This window comes from Terrapene carolina, unplaced genomic scaffold, assembly GCF_002925995.2.
Source record: "Terrapene carolina triunguis isolate 2854851 unplaced genomic scaffold, T_m_triunguis-2.0 Scaffold85, whole genome shotgun sequence".
NCBI lineage: Eukaryota > Metazoa > Chordata > Testudines > Emydidae > Terrapene > Terrapene triunguis.
The window spans coordinates 50,333,263-50,353,303 of record NW_020664436.1 but is presented as its reverse complement, the minus strand read 5'-3'; the positions used below and the strand labels follow the sequence as shown (position 1 = coordinate 50,353,303).

Sequence of the window (20,041 nt, the reverse complement as noted above, 5' to 3'; positions counted from 1 at the left end):
TTCCCAGCGTACTTGGGCCCAGAGTGTGTTAGCGAGGACGGCAGGTGATTTATAGGCAGCGTAAGAAAAGACAATAGTGCACTGGGAGTTAGAAAATGTATTTTTTTCTTTGTTTATAGAAACCTCTTGAGCCAACCCTAGGCCTACCCTGTAAATATTGTAAGTAAACAAGTGTAAGAATTAAAACTCCAGAGAAGGACTGATTTACTCCAGACCTCCTTAATGCCAGAGGGGAAAAAATTGAGCCTTGACATAAGAGGTGTGTTGTCACAGTATATTTGAGTAGATCGTGCAGACGACTTTCCAAAGGTTTGCTAATATTGATGGGCTCTAGTCTGATCAAGTTGAACTGAAGATTTATATTTCAAAGTATTTCTCTATATTTTCCCCAATATTTAGTTCGTTTCAATAGAAAATGAGAGTTGTGATTAGCCACTTTCCTCAAAATATACCTAAAAGGGACAGATGTACTTGTAGGACTTAGAAGGAGGGAAAGTAGCCATGTGATTCTCCAGGCTACTGTTTAAATCCAAGTAGCCTTTAAAAAGTTATAAACAAATAGTAGAGAAAAGGTGTTTGCAATTTTTCCCCACTGTTTTCTATTTTTCCGTCTACTAGAAACTAATTTTTGTGGAGGAAGGATACATTGCATAAAACACAGAAATTTTACATTTTTTACAATTAAATTTAAAGTTGAACCATACTTTAATATCAGTGCACCACTGCTGGGGTGTGCACTTCAGGGCGATATGGTTCACACAGTTGCCATTAGCGTGTCCCCTTGTGTCAGGGCATGATGTTGCAGGAATCTGTGACTCTAGTGCTGCCTGGAGGTCATCTGTCTCTGTATGCAGTTCAGCCCTCCCTCTGAGAAGCATCTAAGCCCAACCCCTTTCAGGGGAACAAAAGCTCAAACTAGTAATCAGAGCCTCTCAACAAATCTACCCTCTCTGCGCTCCATTTTAAGTCTCTTCCTTCAGCTACTACAGAGCTTCTCCCCCTGCTCCAGCGTTGAGCATGCGCCGCCCAGAAAGAGTCTCTCTGGCACTCAGATTCCCTCACAGAAGTCCCTCTATTCCCTGTGGTTCCGCCTCTTGCTGGGGTTCAGGTATTCATTAAGTTATCACCTGATACCTCCCAGTCACGCCTCTCCGGTTGAAAAGCAACTAGTTAAGTACATCTATTGCACCGGTGCCATAATTGACAATTAATCCCTTTCCAGCCTGTGTTGGGGTTTCATGCCAGCACACTAGGCTATTGGTGTGCTTCTTGGAAGACTGCAGGCAATCACGACATACCTAAAAGGTGTGCCCTAATAGCCTGCTAATGCACAGCCCACTGTGACTGATTACTTTATTAAAAATAAAAATGGCTGAGACTTTTGTAGTCCAAGTTTCACCTCACAGCGCCTGACCTATAAACATCTAAAAATAGGGGATTTATACTGAAACGCTGACAGATCCTCAATGGTGTCAGTCCTGCTGGCACCTGTATAATGAAGTCATACACACTGTTAAGCTAATATTTTTTCCTTGACTGAAGAAGAAAACAAAGCTGTTAAGCTGCTATGTCCATTTTCCAACAACATTAATCCATTTCAAACAACTCCTAACCATAGTAAATCACAGGTTTGTGAGGGAATGAACTGCCTTAAGGTTCACCTCAGGATAGTTAGCCCACAGAGTAGTTGCTGACTTCTGGCAACAATGGTTTCTTGGGAATTTTTGGTCAATTTAGTGTAATTACTCATTTGGTCGTGTCTCCGATTTTGACTGGCTGAGGGTCTGCAGCACGGTAAATACCAGAACCAACTGCAGAGCCAGGTTTTTGCTGGAGATTGACAGAATGCTGAACTGTTGTTAGACTAATGCATTTAACTGCCTGGATCAGAGTGAAACCTGCCCTTTCACAAGGAAAGCTTGTAAAAGGAAACATAATCTCAAACAAAATTTGCCCAGGCACAGCCCTGCTGCTCTATAGCAACTGAGCTCCAGAAGATGCTATATCATTAAAGAATTAGATGCTAATGTGCCACCTGATGTTTGATTGAATAACTATGCATCATGCTGATGTCAAATAGGGAAAATAGAAAGCCCATACACTAAAATTTGGTATGACTGTAATTTTCTTGATTCTGCAATATTTGCCTTAGTAGTAGCAAATAGTACGCTTGGGGGTTTTGCTGATAGGGATGGTTTGCTGAATCTGGCCCTCAATTTCCAGTAATGTCTAAGATTTGACCTATGACCTTTGTCATGAGGCATTAGTGATTCCCATGTGCATAATGTATAGGGCTGTAGGTTTGTCTTTGTGGCGAAAATATCATGGATACCATGACTTGTCTGTTTGTCTGTGACTTCTCAGGCCATGACTTCTGTATGGGAAGGCTGTAGGTGGCTTGCCTACGTGGGTGGTGCGGAGGCATGGCCTGGGAGGTGTCAGAAAGTGAGGTCACCCCACAAGAGTGTTTCCTGGTGTGACATTGCACTCCATATGTTTTATGGAAACATGCTTATGAGTGTAAATATGATGTAACTGGAATATGCTTTATGGAAAAGGTCTCTTGTAAGGTATCATAACAAAGGTTACAACCTACTGAATATATTCCTTCTATTTGTATGTATGTATCATTCTTGTATCTGAAGCTAGAAATATAAAGTATAACTCTGGGGTCCTATTGTAATTATGCAAAGTGTGGGCCATTGATGGTGGATTAGAATCTTGATGGCTCCCATTGACTAGGATAGTTGGTTGTAAATGGCTCTGTTTACTTGCAAGCCTTCCTGTGTTCGTGTAAGCCAGCCCAGGCCGAATGGAGTTTGGGGGTCTCACAGGACATGTGACCATGTCACATGATGCTGAAATCCATCTTAAATCTGGTACTTTTCCATTTAGAAGGAGGGGTGGGGACCCAGAGAGACAAAAGATTCCCGCCTTGGGCCAAAGCTACAAAAGGCAGTGGAACAGAACAAAGGGGGCAGCCAGTCATGAGAAATCTCCTGGTTACCACCTGAGCTGGAACTAACAAGGACTGTACCAGGGGAAAGGATTGGGCCCAGACTAGGGAGGAGTCTAGTTGTGAAAGAAGCTTATTGGAACATCTCTGAGGGTGAGATTTTACCTGTAAACAGTTTCTTAATGTATTAGGCTTAGATTGCATGGTTTTGCTTTATTTTGCTTGGTAACTTACTTTGTTCTGTCTGTTATTACTTGAAACCACTTAAATCCTACTTTATATATTTAATAAAATCACTTTTGTGTATTAATAAACCCAGAGTAAGTGATTAATACCTGGGGGAGCAAACAGCTGTGCATATCTCTCTGTCAGTATTATAGAGGGCAGACAATTTATGAGTTTACCCTGTATAAACTTTATACAGAGTAAAACGGATTTATTTGGGGTTTGGATCCCATTGGCAGCTGGGTGTCTTGGTGCTGGAGAGAGGTGACCTGCTGAGCAGTTTTTGGTTAAAGTCTGCAGATTTGGGGGCATGGATCAGACCTGGGTCTGTGTTGCAGCAGGCTAGCGTGTCTGGCTCAACAAGGCAGGGTTCTGGAGTCCCAAGCTGGCAGAGAAGATGGGCTCAGAGGTAATTCCAGCATGTCAGGTGACAGTCCCAAGGGAGTCTCTGACTGAACCCGTCACACCTGTTTCCTGGGGGGCTGGGCCTTGTTCCCTTCTCTGGGCGTTGCAATCTGAAGCTGAAAGGTGTCAAATTCAAAACTGATAAAAGAAAATATTTTGTCACATAATGCATAATTAGACTGCATGATTCACTGCCACTGGATGTCATTGAGGCTAAGAATTTACCAAAATTCAGAAAGGGTTTGTTGATATTTATATAGATAAGAACAGAAACAGTTAAAATAATCACTGCTTGTTGTATTAAAAGGGATATAAAACCTTGTGCTTCAGGCCTTAAACCAATCTCTTATTTGTTAGGGATTAGGATTAGATTTTCACAGGGGGAAGATTACCCCATATCTTCAGGGTTTCTTGCATCATCCTCAGAAGCATGTGGCCACTGGCAGAAACAGAATACAGGCCTAGCTGGACCAAAGGGTTGACAAGTACGGCAATTCCTATGTTCCTATATTTTCTCAGCATTGATGTTGACTCACGTCTTGCTTGCTTTTTTGCTCATCACTTAAACCTAAGAATATCATGCAACCTCCTATTTCCAGTTTTAGGAACATAACTGAAGAGAGCCCATGCCAGAGGACCACTAACTCTGATCCTTACTGAAATTGCTATAACGTTTATGTTAATATATTTATACAAAATACCAGCTGTTTTTAAAGCAAATGAAAAGTTCCAACCTCCTTTTATGCAAGTAGCTGTTTTACCACACTGACAGAGCCTCACAGATGGCTGAATTGCAAGTGCCTATATAAGTGTTTATATATACATAAATAAAGTAGAGCATTTCTATAATGGAGAGGATTAGGGTTGTACATTTTAAAAGGGGGAAATCTTTGGTTTTCCCCTTTTTTTATTGCTTGCAAAATGCCAGGAAAGTTTAAATGAGAAACAACCCCTGTAAAAGAGAAAAAGAAATAAAAGAAGCATTTATTGCTTCAGAGAAGGTCCCATTCCCCCCATAGTTTTCCATAGGAGCACAGAAGCTTTCTGTCTACTTTGGCATCAAAATACATTAAATTCTGCATTTTTATCCATAAATCTGTCAGAATGAGAAAGCATATGCAGTACGGTGAAATGGGGAAATGAATAAAAAAGTTAAGCTTTTTAACCAAATAATGTTGTTCTGCATTATCCATTTCCCTCTGCTCTTGCAAGGAGCAGAATGTATTACCTCAGTAAAGTGTCAAGAAAAATCAAATGAATTCTTGGAAAATATTGAGTAAGCTTAGCTTACAGAGGATACACCTCCTAAATATATATATATTGTGCTTATGTCAATATGTATGGAACATAACAGTAGTGTCTGAAAGGCTTAGAAAAGAAATAAGCAAAAATGCTCAAAGACAATACAATTTTCACTGGGTTATGGCTTGATCTTCAACTTGTGTAAATTGATGTAATTCCATCTTTAATGGAACTACACCAGTTTACACCAGCCAAGGATATTGTCCAGTACTTTACATATATCCTTGTGAATAAATAGAGTCCCCATGTGGTTGCCTGACTGAGGTGCTGTCCAAAACTCATCCCTTTCCTGTGATTTGCGTATAGTCTTTTTGTGAAATCCTGGCTGCAGTGTAGTTAATGGCAATACTCTCAGGCTATGTCTACACTACAGTCTAAGTCAGTATAATTTATTTTGCTCAGGGGTCTGAATAAACCACTCCTCTGAGCGACATAAGTGCTCGTGTGCACAACACGATGTCGGCGGGAGAGCTTCTCCAGCTGACAGCTTCTGCTGATTGCGGCGGTGATTTTACTATGCCAAGGAGAGAGCTCTCCTCTGTCTTCACCAGACACGCTCCAGCGCTGTACGTGTAGACATGCCCTCACTGAGTTAAATGGGGTCAAGATTTCACCCTCTGTCTCCAGAAACATAACTTAAATAACAATGTCCCAAGGGGGTCAGTGCAGGTCAGGAAATTGTGTCAAAATGTTTTTGGATGGAAAATAGCAGTTTCCCCCAAAATCAAAATTTTCAATTTTGCTGACATTTTTTCAATTTTCCATCAGGAAATTCAAAACAAAATACTTCACTTCAGGTCAAGTTCACCCAAATGACATTTTAGGTTGTTGAACTGAATCAAAATATTTAATTTTGGCTCAGTTCAACATTAATTTGTGTCCACTTGCGCTACTGTGGTGCCTCATGAGCATTGTAGTGGGGTGCCACATGCCCCTATTCCCCTCTAGATGAATGGCTGTGGTGCAACATAAGTCACATGACCATAGTGCATCATCATGGGAGTTGTAGTCTGGCTGTGCAGCCCAATCCATGGATGGAAATTCCAATTTTTGATCAGCTCTACTTGAGTAGGTCAGTACATTTAAACAGTTCATCATAGACCATTGCCCAAACTTTCTGCCAGACTGGCTTATTTTCAAGGCTTCTCCTGCATGACATCCTGTCTATTCTCCTACTTCTCTGCTTGAATTAGTTCAAATAAGACTCGCCCAGTCTGTTAGAGTGAGTCAGCAGAATAACTCTACACCTTCATACAAAATCCTATTGTGGGACACCCTGTAACAATAGTAGAATACACAATATACAATAGTAGTCTTTCCCAACTCCAAAGCAAACTCCATCTAATTATGATATTACTTATGTTGAGAAAGTTTTGAGGAGAGAGATTTTTATTTAATCCTCTCATTATGTTTTTAATTGCTGCTTATGCTTTTAACTTCAGTAATGCACCTAAAAAAACTGATGTGCAGAGCAAATCTGAATAAATATATATGATCTATTTCATGCATAACAGACAAGGTGAACTACAAGTCAACACGAAAGGATTTCAGAGAGAAAGTTTCTCATTCCATTGAAGATACACAACATGCTACTTTTTCACTAGCAGTAGAAAAAAAGAAGTATATCCATTAGGTCAGTAAACAACTTTTGGTAACCCCATGGCAAAAATAGATCAGAAAATAATTAATTACTTTTGGCAGTTTTCCCAAGGGATATGAGACATGTAATACTAATGTCCCTTATTGGTTAGAAAAGAGAGTTTGATTTATAACGATTATCGAATGATGTGGGGAAGTTCAAGCTAGAAAGGTTAACCAAGGTAAAATGCTAATGAATTTAGCAACATTATTGCCTCAGCAACTTAAAATTTTGTAAATAAAGGATTTAGTTGACTTTTTCAAACAAAATTGTCTACATGGGAAAATTGACCAGAATAACTAATGCGGAATAAACTATTCCAGAATAGTGTTTCGTGTCGACAGTAGACACTCTCTTTTAAAATAAAAGAATCTTTATTTGGGAATAACGAGTGCACTTTCAAAGTAGAGTAATTATTTTGGAATATAATCACATTTGTTCCAGAACAGAATATCCACACAAGGAGCTATTCCAGAATAACCATTACAGAATAGGTTATTCCAGAATAGCTATTCTAATCACTTTCCCCATGTAGCCAAGCCCTAAATCAGCCCTGTTGTGATTCCATTGACTATGGTAAAGCAGGTACAGCTCTACATTAGGCCTAATTTGGCCGGACATGTCTTCCTGTGGGTCACAAGTGGAAAAAGTAAATGAGATATGGGAGATGACAGGAGCTTGAATATTTTAGGGGATGTGGATATGTTCCTGTGACATGGTGGACTAGGCCTTGAGCCCCCCCTGCTGGAGGCCTTGTGGCCCTGCCACACCCCGCCCCAGAAAAGGGCATTAGAGAGGTCCTCCAAGCTACCCAGAGCGGCTGTATGGGAAGCAGCCAATCAGGGCCCAGCAAGTTAGTATAAGAAGAGCTGCAGGATCATAGTGAGATCAGTTCCTTGCTAGAGCTGGAGGAGAGTGGATAGTGCTCTGGGCTGGCTGCTGGGATTCTACCAGTACAAGGCCCTGAGGTAAGGGTGAAGAATGTGCTGGAACCATGGGGAAGTGGCCCAGGGAATCGTAGCAGCAACATAATGTATTTAAAGGGATGTGGTGGATGACTGCTATCTATAGGGTCCCTAGGATGGGATCTGAAGTAGAGCATGAGCCCAGGTCCCTCCTCCCCACCAGCCACTGGGAAAGTGGCCTGCATTTTGTACCCCAGAAGGGGAGCTGAACTTCTTTAGAGGCCTAGCTGAAGAGCTGGGGCCAGAAAGGCCCAGAGATGTGAAATATTCAGGGAGGGAGCCCTGGGGGTCGTGGCCCTACATCAGGCAGGGCTAATTTGAGGGAAACCAGAAGGGGCTGAGAGACAGTTTGGACCTGGGTACTGTGATAGGCCATGCTGAACTGATTGAAGAGTGAGCCCCAGGATAGGGCTGCAGATCGAAAGACTTTACAGAGGGTGCTGAAATACGCCCCCTGTTGGATTTATACCCCAGGAGGGGTTTGCTTTGCTTTATGACACAGACAGACTGTATGTGACTTGGCCGGAGGGCTGAGTCACTAAAGACCCATCACAAACTGAGAGAGAGAGAGCAGGCACAAGCACTGAGACAGGGGACGCTCGCAAGAGGTGAGTGCACCCCATTACAGTTCCATTTAGCTCTGCTGCACTTTGTTAAATTACCTGCATACAGTGATGCTAGAACTAGGGCCACTGGGGGTGCAGTAGCATCCCCTGGCTTGAAGTGGTTTCCATCATATACCGTTTAGTTTTGTTCAATGGCTTTCAGTACCCCACTATAAAAATTGTTCCAATGCCACTGCCTGCAGGGCCGCCGAGTGTGGTTTCGGGCCCCGGTGAAAAAAATTTTTCGGGCCCCCAAGCAAGGGCAGTGCAGCTAAACAGGTCCAACGACAGGGGAGGCGAAGCCAGGGAAGCCGGGCCCCCTTCCGGACCGCCGGGCCCTGATAATTTGTACCGGCTTCTCCCCCTCCCCCCCTCGTCGGCCCTGCCTGCCTGCGTATGAATGAACATTCTGATCTTGGAGTGAAAAGAAGGAATTGGAAGATTATTTTTTTCCATAAAGAACAGAAAGAAAATTTCTGAGTCTGCTGTGGATGAGCTGGTGCGGGAGCTTTCTGATATTTTACTCTGAAATACTGGTGCTGTCTTTTGAAATCTTTCGGGAAAACAGGGCTGGCTGCTAGGGAGGGTTAATATAGGGCATTAGATTGCTCTCTTTAGATGCACTGATATATGAAGTGATTGTGTATGGGAGTGGGCTTTTGTTTGCTTGTTTGTTTTTTTTATTTATTTTGGTGTGGGGGAAGTGAAGGAGAGTGTAAAAACGGCAGGTCCCAAATGTTTAGTCTAATTATGATGCTGTTGTTCTGTACCATCTTAAGCCTTGTTTACTTTTTACCTGATGTTTTGGATTCTTGCTATAACTGTCACTGACTATGAAACAATAAAATGTACTTTAAAGGGAAGGTACTAATCACTTCACTTTACATAAGAGAAAATGGTACAGGTACTGAAAAAGTTAAAGGAAATTAAACTGGAAAGAAAGCAGAAGGAGGAGATACTTTGAGAGGCTAGCCAAAACTGCTCAGTAATGTGGACTTTTGCTTTTCTATATACTCTGTGCTCTGCCCCCAGGAGCACTGACACTACAGAGTATTAAATATTTAGAATAACAAAATATGGTGAATGGGGTTACATTGTGCACTATTGCTTCTATGGTATTTGACACTGACTTATGGTTTAATTCTTAATTTTGCTCATAGTTAAGACTATGGCCACAGACTTGGAGTTGAGTGACATGGAATGAGACCTATTTATTTATAAGGGCCCAGTCCAATCACCATTGACATTGATGGGAGTCTTTCCATTGATTTGAATCAAACCCATAAGATGCACCATGTATTCGCAGCACTATAAACTTTTACCAGTTTAAATTTAAAATGACATGGTTATCCATGCAAGGGACCAGAGAGCATATTGCAATTGTCTCTGAACAAGACCAGACATTCCTGATTCTGATACTCATTTCCTCTATGGCCTTATGTGAATTGCACACATCTTATGATTTGGTTTTCTGATATGAAAAATAGGGGTAATAATCCTCACATTTTTAGCAGAGTTGTTATGAGGATTAATTATTTTTTTAACTCTCTTTATTATTGATACATTGTTATAGACTCATAGACTTTAAGGTCAGAAGGGACCAATATGGTCATCTAGTCTGACCTCCCGCATGATGCAGGCCACAAAAGCTGACCCCCCCCACTTTCCCTTAACTCTGCTGTTGAAGTCTCCAGATCGTGATCTAAAGAACTTTGTAAGGCATATTATAGTTAATATATAACTATTAGGGCAAGGGAGGACATAAACTATGTAAGAAAATGTACTTTGCTTTGGGTACGTCTATACTTACTTCCTTGTCCGGATGTAAGCGATCGATCTTCTGGGATCGATTTATCGTGTCTTGTCTAGACGCGATAAATCGATCCCGGAAGTGCTTGCCATCGACGCCGGTACTCCAGCTCAGCGAGAGGAGTACGCGGCATCGACGGGGGAGCCTGCCTGCAGCATCTGGACCCGCGCTAAGTTCGGACTAAGGTACTTCAAATTCAGCTACATTATTAACGTAGCTGAATTCGATTACCTTAGTCCGAAGTGGGGGGTTAGTGTGGACCAGGCCTTCAAATCACTACTTGAAAATTTAGAGAGACAAGGTGGATGAAGTAATATCTTTTATTGGACCAACTTCTGGTGGTGAGAGAGACAAGCTTTCGAGCTACACAGAGCTCTTCTTCACATCTGGGAAAGGTATTCAGGACAGATCTACACTTAAAACGCTGCAGCTGCACTGCTGTAGTGCTCAGTGAAGACCCTACTATGCAGAGCTTCTCCGGTCGGCATAGTTAATCCACCTCCACGAGAGGTATACTTGCTCAGGGTGTGGATTTTTCACACTCCTGAGCAATGTAGTTATGCTGATGTACATTGATAGTGTAGGCATAAGTAGTTGGCACATATCCTAATGGACCCTTCAAGGTAAAGTGGCCCATTAACAGCCCTGTAGTCATAGGACAAAAATTTGTCTCTTTTCACATTAACTTCTGTAAATTATGCTCTCATGAATATGAAAACCAATTTCCTCCTAAATAAGAGTGAGTGAAATATGAAAGTCTGAACAGAATCCTTAAAAATATAAACCATATTACATGCAACATGTGCCATGAAAACTATGTATCTATGTAGATTATTCATTATTAATAAAATTCATATACATAGTTCTATAATTTACTTGCGCTTTACAAACATATTCTTTACCCATAGATGTTACAGTCTTAGAGATATAAAAGTATTCTTGGTTTCTCAGAATATAAACAAATTAATATATGGTAACAAACTATTTATTAGAGATGTTCCTTTGTTTAGAGCTTATGTTCAACACAACTAAAAAAACGACTGTATTTTTTGCTAGCAGGTACAGAGCCTGTGGTCTCTTTAGAAACTGTTTCTACCTCTTGTTTAAAATTATCCATCTTATGTTCTATCCCCCAATGTATTCCTTTTAAAGAGGCTTTGACAAGGTCTGACAAATTCTTTTATAGCTAGAGTTCCCCTGTCCATTAATCAATTTTAAGTACACTATACAATGGGTTAAAATCAGAGATGCAGAAAAGCATCAATATTTATCCAAGGCAGTTGAAGTTTCCTCACCTGACTCATGCCTTCCCAAGAAATGAGGTGCTAAGTCATCTTCTCCAAGGGAAGGCATTGTTTTTTGACACTGTTTCTTTGCGCCATCCCATAGTCATATCCTTCTGGCTTAGTGACAGTGTTAGTGGGTGGGAGTGGACCTGCAAAGTCTTATGCCTCGTGCATTTTAGGATGAGACTCCAGGCAGGAGCTCCATGAGTGCCATTTCACCAAGTGTCCCATCTATATTTCATACCACAACTTGAAATTAAAATACCTTGAACTAACTAAGAAGTCACAGATTCATTTTCTACCCAGTTCCGCTCACGGTCCTCCCTGCAAATAGGCAGTTAATACTGTGCTCACAGCAAGAGAATGAGGTGTATGAATTTACCCATCCTTACTCCATATAAGCAGATTGTTGTTTTCTCATCCTAAAATTTGGGCTACCAGAAAGCCTTCTGCCCATGCCATCTGCCCTTGAATTATGGATCTCTGTATCTTACCAGTGCAGAGGGGAAGAAAGGCAGCAGAGAACACAGATATACAAGTTTTAGAAACACTGCCATAGGGTCTCACATTAAATATGTCCCTCTTTTTCTTTCAGAGGTGTGGAGAAATCTCATTTGATAGTCCTGATCAGAATGCCAAATGTGTTTGCATGCTAGGTAAGAGTCCTTCCTCTTTTGATATGAGCTCTGGTGTATGGCAGTATATGCTGTTTCATTTGGTGCGTCTTTTCTAAATTAGGCTGAACTCAGCCTATAAAGTATAATTAGCTGGGGCGAAACTGGTATGAATTACAATGGGATGCTCTTATCTACCAAATTCATTATAATCAGCTGGTTTACACATGTTTCTTCTGTTTCATTTGTATTGTATTGTTGACTAAGTGATTTCTGACAACTGGTTATGAAAATTATTTGCAGATCCTTTCAAATTCCTGTTTTACTGGAGGGACATTTTTGACTGGTTTGTAACTAAGCAGGCTAGAGTACTTCTGTGAAAAATGTTAACACACTTTGGGCTAAACTGTGCTTTGTTATACTGCCATAAATCCAGAGTAACTCCTTTGAAGTCAATGGAATTATTCTGGATTTATATTGGTTTAACTGAGAGCAGAAGCTGGATCTTCAATTTAATAAACCACATATCAGAGGAGAGATAATTAAGCTCATTGTAATATTGATTGAAAAGCCCTTGCTTATCAAAGCATCCTCAGGATTTCCAAATCTGCCAGAAGTGTATAGAATACACAGTTCATGTTATAATTTTGATGCATGGCATTGACATTCAAATGCTAATATTATAGGGTCAGATTCCGATACCCTTATGATGGGTAGAAAACCTTTCTCCTGTAGTAGTACCATTGACTTACTCATCATAAGAGTACTAACATCTGACCCATAATTATGTGTTCATATTTCAAGAAAACTTGAAGAGTTTGTTGGAGGGGAGGAAAATGTTATTTCAAGAGTTTCCCTTAATTTTTCCTTTTAAAAAAATCTAAAATAGGTGGGAGTTGATTTTAAACCTCCTGAGAACTGTCACTACTATAGCAACCATTCCAGTATGGCAGCAAATGTTCCACAATATAGACAGGAGGAAATAATTTATTCTCAATTGTGAACTTTTTACTTACTAAAAAAGAGTATAATTCTAGTGGTGCCCATCAAGACAACTGAAATTATGGCTGTGTAGATTCATGAATTTTAAGGCCAGAAGGGACCACTGTGATCATCTATCTGCTCTCCTGCATAACAGAGCATAGAACTTTCCCAAAATAATGCCTGTTTGACTAGAACATAACTGCATTTCAGTTATGAACTATGATATACACAAGTTCAGAATTCTTCCTGAATAAATGAAACCTGTTGTACAAGGTCTGAACCTATAATCAAATTTGCTTTTTAACAGCATTGATTGAAAATGTGTAGTATAAAGTGGCACTTCTATATGTTTAGAATTTTTTTATAAAATGCATTCATACATTTAAAAATTATACAGTGCATACACAAGTACCTAAATATGGGACCAGATGTTTAGCTGAAATTATGTTGATTTACTGAGGATCTTGCCCATTATTTGTAAAATGCTGAAATTGCAAAACTATATTCTCTGGAAACAAAACAGGAATATACTGCTATGTGTCAATGTGTTCTGTAGTTGTTTGTTATATTAGCTTTTTTGATTTGCAATGCTATATCTGAAAAATAAATAGCATTATTACTACAAAGAAAAATCATACAATAATATTTACATAAGGGGAAAAATACCTAAAAACAGTCTTTGCTCAGAGAAAATATGAAATAAATGGGTCATTTCCTTGAGTAAGGGCTGCAGGATTGAGCCCTAAATTCTTATGACTATCCTGCCAGGGCTGAAATAAAGTGAGCCTTACCCTCCTATTCCTTTAACACGATGGGGAACAAATGAAGAGCATGCACACAAAGCAGTTTTTAAAGGAAAATTGCAATACAGCATGAAAGCTATTCTAATTGTTACATCTAGTTACAAATATGGAAGCATAAATCATGATCGGGGATTTTTTAAAGGCCCTTAAATTTTATAAAAAGAAGAATGAATAATACACTTCCATTTTTGGTAGTAGGATAATATAGGTTAGTTCACAGGGAATGCAGCTACGGTTTGAAAGCATTTAGGAGAAGGAGACTGGAAGAGTTTGGAGTTAAGTCTATTTGCTACACAAGTGTTTTCACTAACATACTTGTGATATCTTTTTAGAAATATTTTGGAAGTCTCCTGCTTTCCCATACAACTGAAGGGCAGCTACCTTCCCTGTGACCTAATTGACACCATCAGACTGTGTCTACTGGTATAAAGTACAGTATCAGTAAAAATGCCATCTCTATTCAGTTATTGTATAAAAATGGGAAGTGTGGGATATATTTTTTTAAATTAGTTCTGAACATACTGCTAAGACCTGGATAAAGAGAAAGTATGTGTGCGCATATGCACGAGAGAGAAAGAAAGAGCAAGTTCATACTAGTGCTGTCTGGTAGATGCAATCAAAACTGTGCTTTTGGAGTAGATGGATACAGGTCCTAACTGATTATCTAACTCTGTGAAGTCCTGAGTAATCATAGTGTGCAGTACTGTGGCAACCATGAAGTCCTAGGTAGCCATGGAGGGTTTTGTTTGTGTTTTTTTTTTTTTTTAAAACACAGTAAGGCCAAATCTTGCAAAGACTTATGCACACTGTGTATAGTTGGACTGCTCATGGGGCATAAAGTTAAGCTCATGTGTAAGCCTTTGCAAGATCAGAGTCTAAATGGACTATATGGTTAGCTATTCAAGGCCTTATCCCACATTCCTTATGCACTCCCATTGACTTCAGTGGGAATTTTGGGTACACAAGGAATACAGGATCAGGCCCCTAAGGCTTTAAAGAAAAATACCAATAAGGCCTGTAGGATGCTCTGCAACTCTTGACCAGTGTAGAAGTATTTGATTAGCTGCGTGTTTCTACTTTCCACCCCACTTCAAAGCAAAGTGGACATATTTGCTTAACTATTTTTAATGTTTGTTTTTCCTTTAAGGATGGAAAAATTATTTACATGGACCCAAAGGAATCAAACATCTCAATAATTCATAAATTTTAAAGGGGGGAAAATCCGTGTGTGTGTTGCTTATGTAAGTAAAAGCCTATCATATGCAGCTCTGCCAATACCCCAGTCTTAGCTTGTGAAACACTTTCTATTTCAATAATGGGCTGAAACTGCCAACTGTGTTCAAACGTGTGGTGGCTTTTCTGCTGTGGGCAAAGAGCCACTGAGGACATAGCTGAATCCATGAAATTCATTTCATATAGGGCCAAATACTGATTTTTTGAACATGGGTATCCACAGGTAATAAATAGGAGAAGCATGCCACTGAAACAACACCCTTCCTTTGAGGAGCCAGGCACCCCTCTGTGGTGGAATGAAGGGAGGGAGTGTGTGGCCCTAAAGCAACAATTTTATGTTTAGTAGTTTGCTAGGGAAAGTTTTCTTCCTTTTGGGGCTGCTCTTTTCTTGGATGAATTCTAAGTGGCTATTTGTGAGGAAACTGCTGTTATTACAAGTACATATTCCTCAGACTATGTCTGCAAGGACCAAGTCTACAGAAAATGAGGAAAAACTCATTATTCCAGCTTGGGCTGAATTTATAACACTGGGGGGGAAAAGCACATAAGCACTTTTCGTGGGCTAGCCATTAGGCTTGTGTTTGACTCTAACTTTAACTCCAGCACCAGACTGTTTTAGCAAGAGGAATTCACCTCTTCTGGAAAAATCTCTAGCTGACCTTCCCCAGCCTGTAAGTGACAGACAGTTAACACGCAGAAGGCAGAATCTCCTAATAAAGTCTGCCCAGTGCTTCAGTAATAGGACACAGCTCCTGGCAGCAGCAACTGTCAACACTAGCAACTTACATTAGAAAAATCTGCCCTCAGTTATGCCCCTGTTAACCGACTAATATCAACAGGGTTACATAGATATAATGGATGGAATAATTTAGCCCTGAGTACATTATGGTGGAAGTTCCTGGAGAACAGGAACAGGGGCAAATTGCTCCCTCCTACTAAAGCTGAAGAAATATTTCAGTGTGAAACAAGCAGGTTAAAATGTATTTGTACACTGAGGATTCACTTAAAAAAAAATGCAAAACACATCAATAAACAAACCATATCTTGCTGGTATATTATCACCTTTTAGCAAAAATGTCAGTGTCGGCATTTGAAAAATAGATAATAGACTAGAGTAGAACTCCCATACACCTGCAGACACACTGTGTCCCAGCAACCTCTCAGAGTTACAGATCTGCATACGCAACACAACCCAGCAGGCCCAAGAGTATTTCTTTTTGAACAGGTGTATTAAAATAAAATTCAATTGAATTAAAGTGGAAAAATAGATATTGTTCTTGAAAATGTCATGTCTACCTGTCTTTGGTATTTATATTACCCTTATTACCATAGTATCTAGTGATTCACAAACTTTATTGATGCCCTTTCCAGGACATACGCTCCTTGTCCCAATCCTCCTTACCACAATAAGAAGGTTAAAGCCATTTCATAGCAAAGGCCCAACTAAAGACAAAATACAAAAAAGATCTTCAAAAGGCAAGTTTTTCTGTTTTTTAAAAAGTACAGATTTCTGCATATTCCTTTCCTTTCTGACCTTTTCCATAGCCTGCTTAGGTATTTCAGTCCTTTTAGTGTCAGACATGTGCAAAAGGAATTAGCCACTGATACCATAATTGAAAATAGCAGCAGACTCTCTATAGTGAGGGTTAAATTTCCTCCATCAGTATTCATATTTGAACTAAAAGCCATAAATCTGTATGTGCAATTCCCGTTGATGGCAGTCGCTGGTGCGAATGGAGAGCAGTATCTTCGTATCTGTGTAAAGGGTATGAGAGGCCAATAGTCCTAATTCCTGTACATAATATACAGTCTAGCAGTATATTGACACTTAAGTCTGCATGGCTCTCCAAATCACCATATACCACATTTTTCATGGTGGAGCTCCCTGTTCACTTGATAACAGTTCCAATTTAGCTAGAACCGTACAGATTTTCCACATTGTGTCATAAATCCTGTTTAGTTGCCTGTAGGCTCTGAGGTCTCTTGCCTATCTAAGGTACTTATATGGCCCCCATTACTGTAGTAACTGGACCCCTTAATTTTTAAGCACTTATCCTCAGAACACCCCTGTGAAGTAGGGAAGTGCTGTTGTCCCCATCTTACAGATAGGGAACTGAGCCACAGTGGGTGGCATTCACAAGGAGAACTCAAATCCCCCTGTTAGCTGCCATCTAACCCTATAGGCATCTAAGGGTATGTCTACACTACCCGCCGGATCGGCAGGTAGCGATCTATCGGGGATCGATTTATCATGTGTAGTGTAGACGTGATAAATCGATCCCTGATCGCTCTCCCGTCGACTGCTGAACTCCAGCAGTGCGAGGGGTGGAAGCAAAGTCGACGGGGGAGCCGCGACCGTTGATCCCGCACCGCGAGGACATGAAGTAACTTTAATTCGATCTAAGATACGTCGACTTCAGCTACGCTATTCTCGTAGCTGAAGTTGCGTATCTTAGATTGATTTTTCCCCCCCCCCAGTGTAGACCAGGCCTAAGTTTCCACACTTAAAGTCCCCATGCCTCCTAAATTTCTGCCAGTAGGCATGTGCACAGCCACATCACTCCTGACACCACTGAGCAGCTTGATGCCTTACTCACACTTAAGCCCCAGCAGGATTCACAAAATAGATGTTCCCCTGCCTATCTTAACTGTGAGGCCTGAACCAGTAGTTGCACTCAGAGGCCACTTTAGAGCACATCTATTGCATCAGTGCCTGGACAAACCACAGTGGGATGAGGAGGTTGGGGTAGTACCTACTTTCCCACTGCTGTAACTAGTGGTTAGCACACTAACCCAGAATGTTTAAGACCTAAGTTCAAATCCCCACTATGCCTAATGTGGAGCAGGGGTTTGAATCCTGATCTCTCACCTTCCAAGTGGGCTATAGGGTATCCTGGAGTGGGTATCTCTCCTGATGAAGCTGTTCCACATTGTATAAAACACTTACATGGTCACTGGGTGAGAGAAAGATTTACTCTATAGCCCAGCAGTAAGGGCACTCACCCAGGAGGTGAGAGACCCAAGTTTAAGACCTTGCTCCATTGACTATTAAGAAGCCTTGCCCCCACAATACCCCTTAGCCTAGTGGTTAAGATACTTAGCAACAGGTTGGAGGCATGGGTTTAAATCCTTTCTCCAGAGCAGGCAGTATGAGGATTTGAACTTGGGTCTCTCACATCCTGCATGAGTGCTCTGACCACTGGACTATAGAGTATAAAAGAGTTGCCTTCTTCGTGGTTTCTCTTGAAAAAGGACTGACCTGGCTTAGGTTCCTAACTCCAGGTAAGAGTTGACAGCTGTGAATCCCAAGTAGAGCAAGGTACTTAACTCCCTTTGTGGGGCAGGGATTTGACCTCACCCCTCTCTTCAGCATTTCCTACTAGTGAGCTTAGGCAACTACCTGCTAAGTGTTCTGGCTGCAATTAATCCCCTTTTAGGTGCCAGATTCTGCCCATGCATTGTACAGGGAGCTTGGGCACTTAACTCAGGGTTGTGAATGTCACTTGGTGGCAGGGTACCTAAAAATTAGGCACTGCAATGCTCAGTCTAAATCCCACTTGTGAATCCTACCGGAAGAGACGGGCTCAGACTTTTAAAGGTATTTAAACTCCAGTGGGAGTTATATGCCAAAATATCTTTGAAAATCTGGCCCCAAGGGACTTGCCCAAAGTCATACAAGACATTTGTGGCAGAGCAGGAGATTGAATTGTTTTCTTGAGTCTCAGGCTAGTGCCCTAACCATTGGACCATCCTTCCTTTCGTAGGGGTCATCTCACACTGCTGTCCAGGCTACTTCTCAGCACTACCTTGCAGTTCTCATAGACTCCCTGCTCTGTATGTCTTAATGCAGCATATAGAGAACAGTAGGGGAAACAAACTATTGATCCACACCGTAAGTATCAGACCACTTCAGATGGGAGGGGGTCTCAAGGAGGAAAGAGCAGAGATTACACGGTGGAGAGGTTGTAGGGAGAAGCAGGGGGAGGAAAAGGAGTGCACATGTTGGAGTGAAAAAAAGGGGTGGATAAGGGGATTTTGCAGGCCCGAGATGGAACTTCAGGGATGGAAAAAGGAGAAGAGTGGAAAAGTCAGGGAGACAGAAAATGAGTATCATTAGACTGGCGGAGGGAGAGATGAGGGGATTCAGGGGCTGGAGGTTGGAGGTTGGAGAAGTGGTGATTTTCAGGACTTTGGGATGGAGAGGAAAAAGGGTCAAATGCAGTTTAAAATCCTCAGAGAGGAGCCTATCATTTACCCCCAATAGATACTGCAGAGACAGTAGGCCCCTGAAAAAACTAGTGGGGTTAGCAACCAGCCAGACCTCCCTACAAGAAGATGACAGGCAGGGAGCTAGAGTCTATTGACAGAAGGGAGTGGATGGGGACTACTAAATGGTTGCTGTGATGATGGGCAAACCTGTTGCTGTAGCTACCAGCACAACCACATTTCTCTGCAAGATTGCTCTCAGAATCAGGCTCAAGTAACATGGGGGGGGGGGGGCAGTTACAGTATTGAACTCACCAACACACATGGGAGAAATAATACCAACAATTTCATTGTAATATTTTATAACATTCATTTAATATTCCAAGTATATTTTAAAACAAGGTGGTTATTTTTAACCCTTTTTAAAAAAAAAATTGGTGTGTGGTTTTAAGGTCTAATCCAAAGCACAGTGAGAGTGTTTCAATTTACTTCAGTGGCTTTAGATGAGGACCATAACACTCAGGAGAGTTGCCACATTACCAGCCCTAAACATTGATCTCCTCTGTCCATAAGGAGCCTGGCTAGCTCAGTTGGTAAAGCATCAGACTTTTAATCTGAGGGTCCAGGGTTCAAGTCCCTGGTCAGGTGATGAACTATTCAACAATATCTTGATTTAGTTGGGGATTGGTCCTGCTTTGAGCAACAGGTTGGACTAGATGACCTCCTGAGGTTCCTTCCAACCCTGATATTCTATGAGACACAGCATGGCAAGGGCAATACACGCTAATCCCATGTATCTCTACCCTGAACTGGAAGGACCAAATGTAGGGGTGAAAAGGTGAGTTCATTTTTTCAGTCTCTTCCAATCATTGGTATATTTGCTTAAGCGACTGATAAGGTTGACAACAGTGGTTTAGGCCTGTTCCAAAACCCTTTGAAGTCAGTGGTAGTTTTTCCATTGGCTTCAATAGGTATTGGATCAGGACCTGTGTAATGCGAATACCAGTC

General features: G+C 41.1%; 1 protein-coding gene and 1 non-coding gene across 2 annotated transcripts in view; both read left to right on the top strand.

The window, feature by feature from the left end:
• The window catches only part of PDE7B (phosphodiesterase 7B), a 271,346-nt gene that overhangs the window by 69,231 nt on the left and 182,074 nt on the right, over positions 1–20,041 (top strand). The window contains exon 2 of the mRNA XM_024208010.3: positions 11,789–11,849. Coding sequence (XP_024063778.1) covers positions 11,789–11,849 — 61 coding nt within the window. The remainder of the gene's footprint in view (positions 1–11,788; positions 11,850–20,041) is intronic.
• On the top strand, positions 19,609–19,681 carry TRNAK-UUU. The gene has a single exon. It is a non-coding gene; the product is annotated as a tRNA-Lys (tRNA).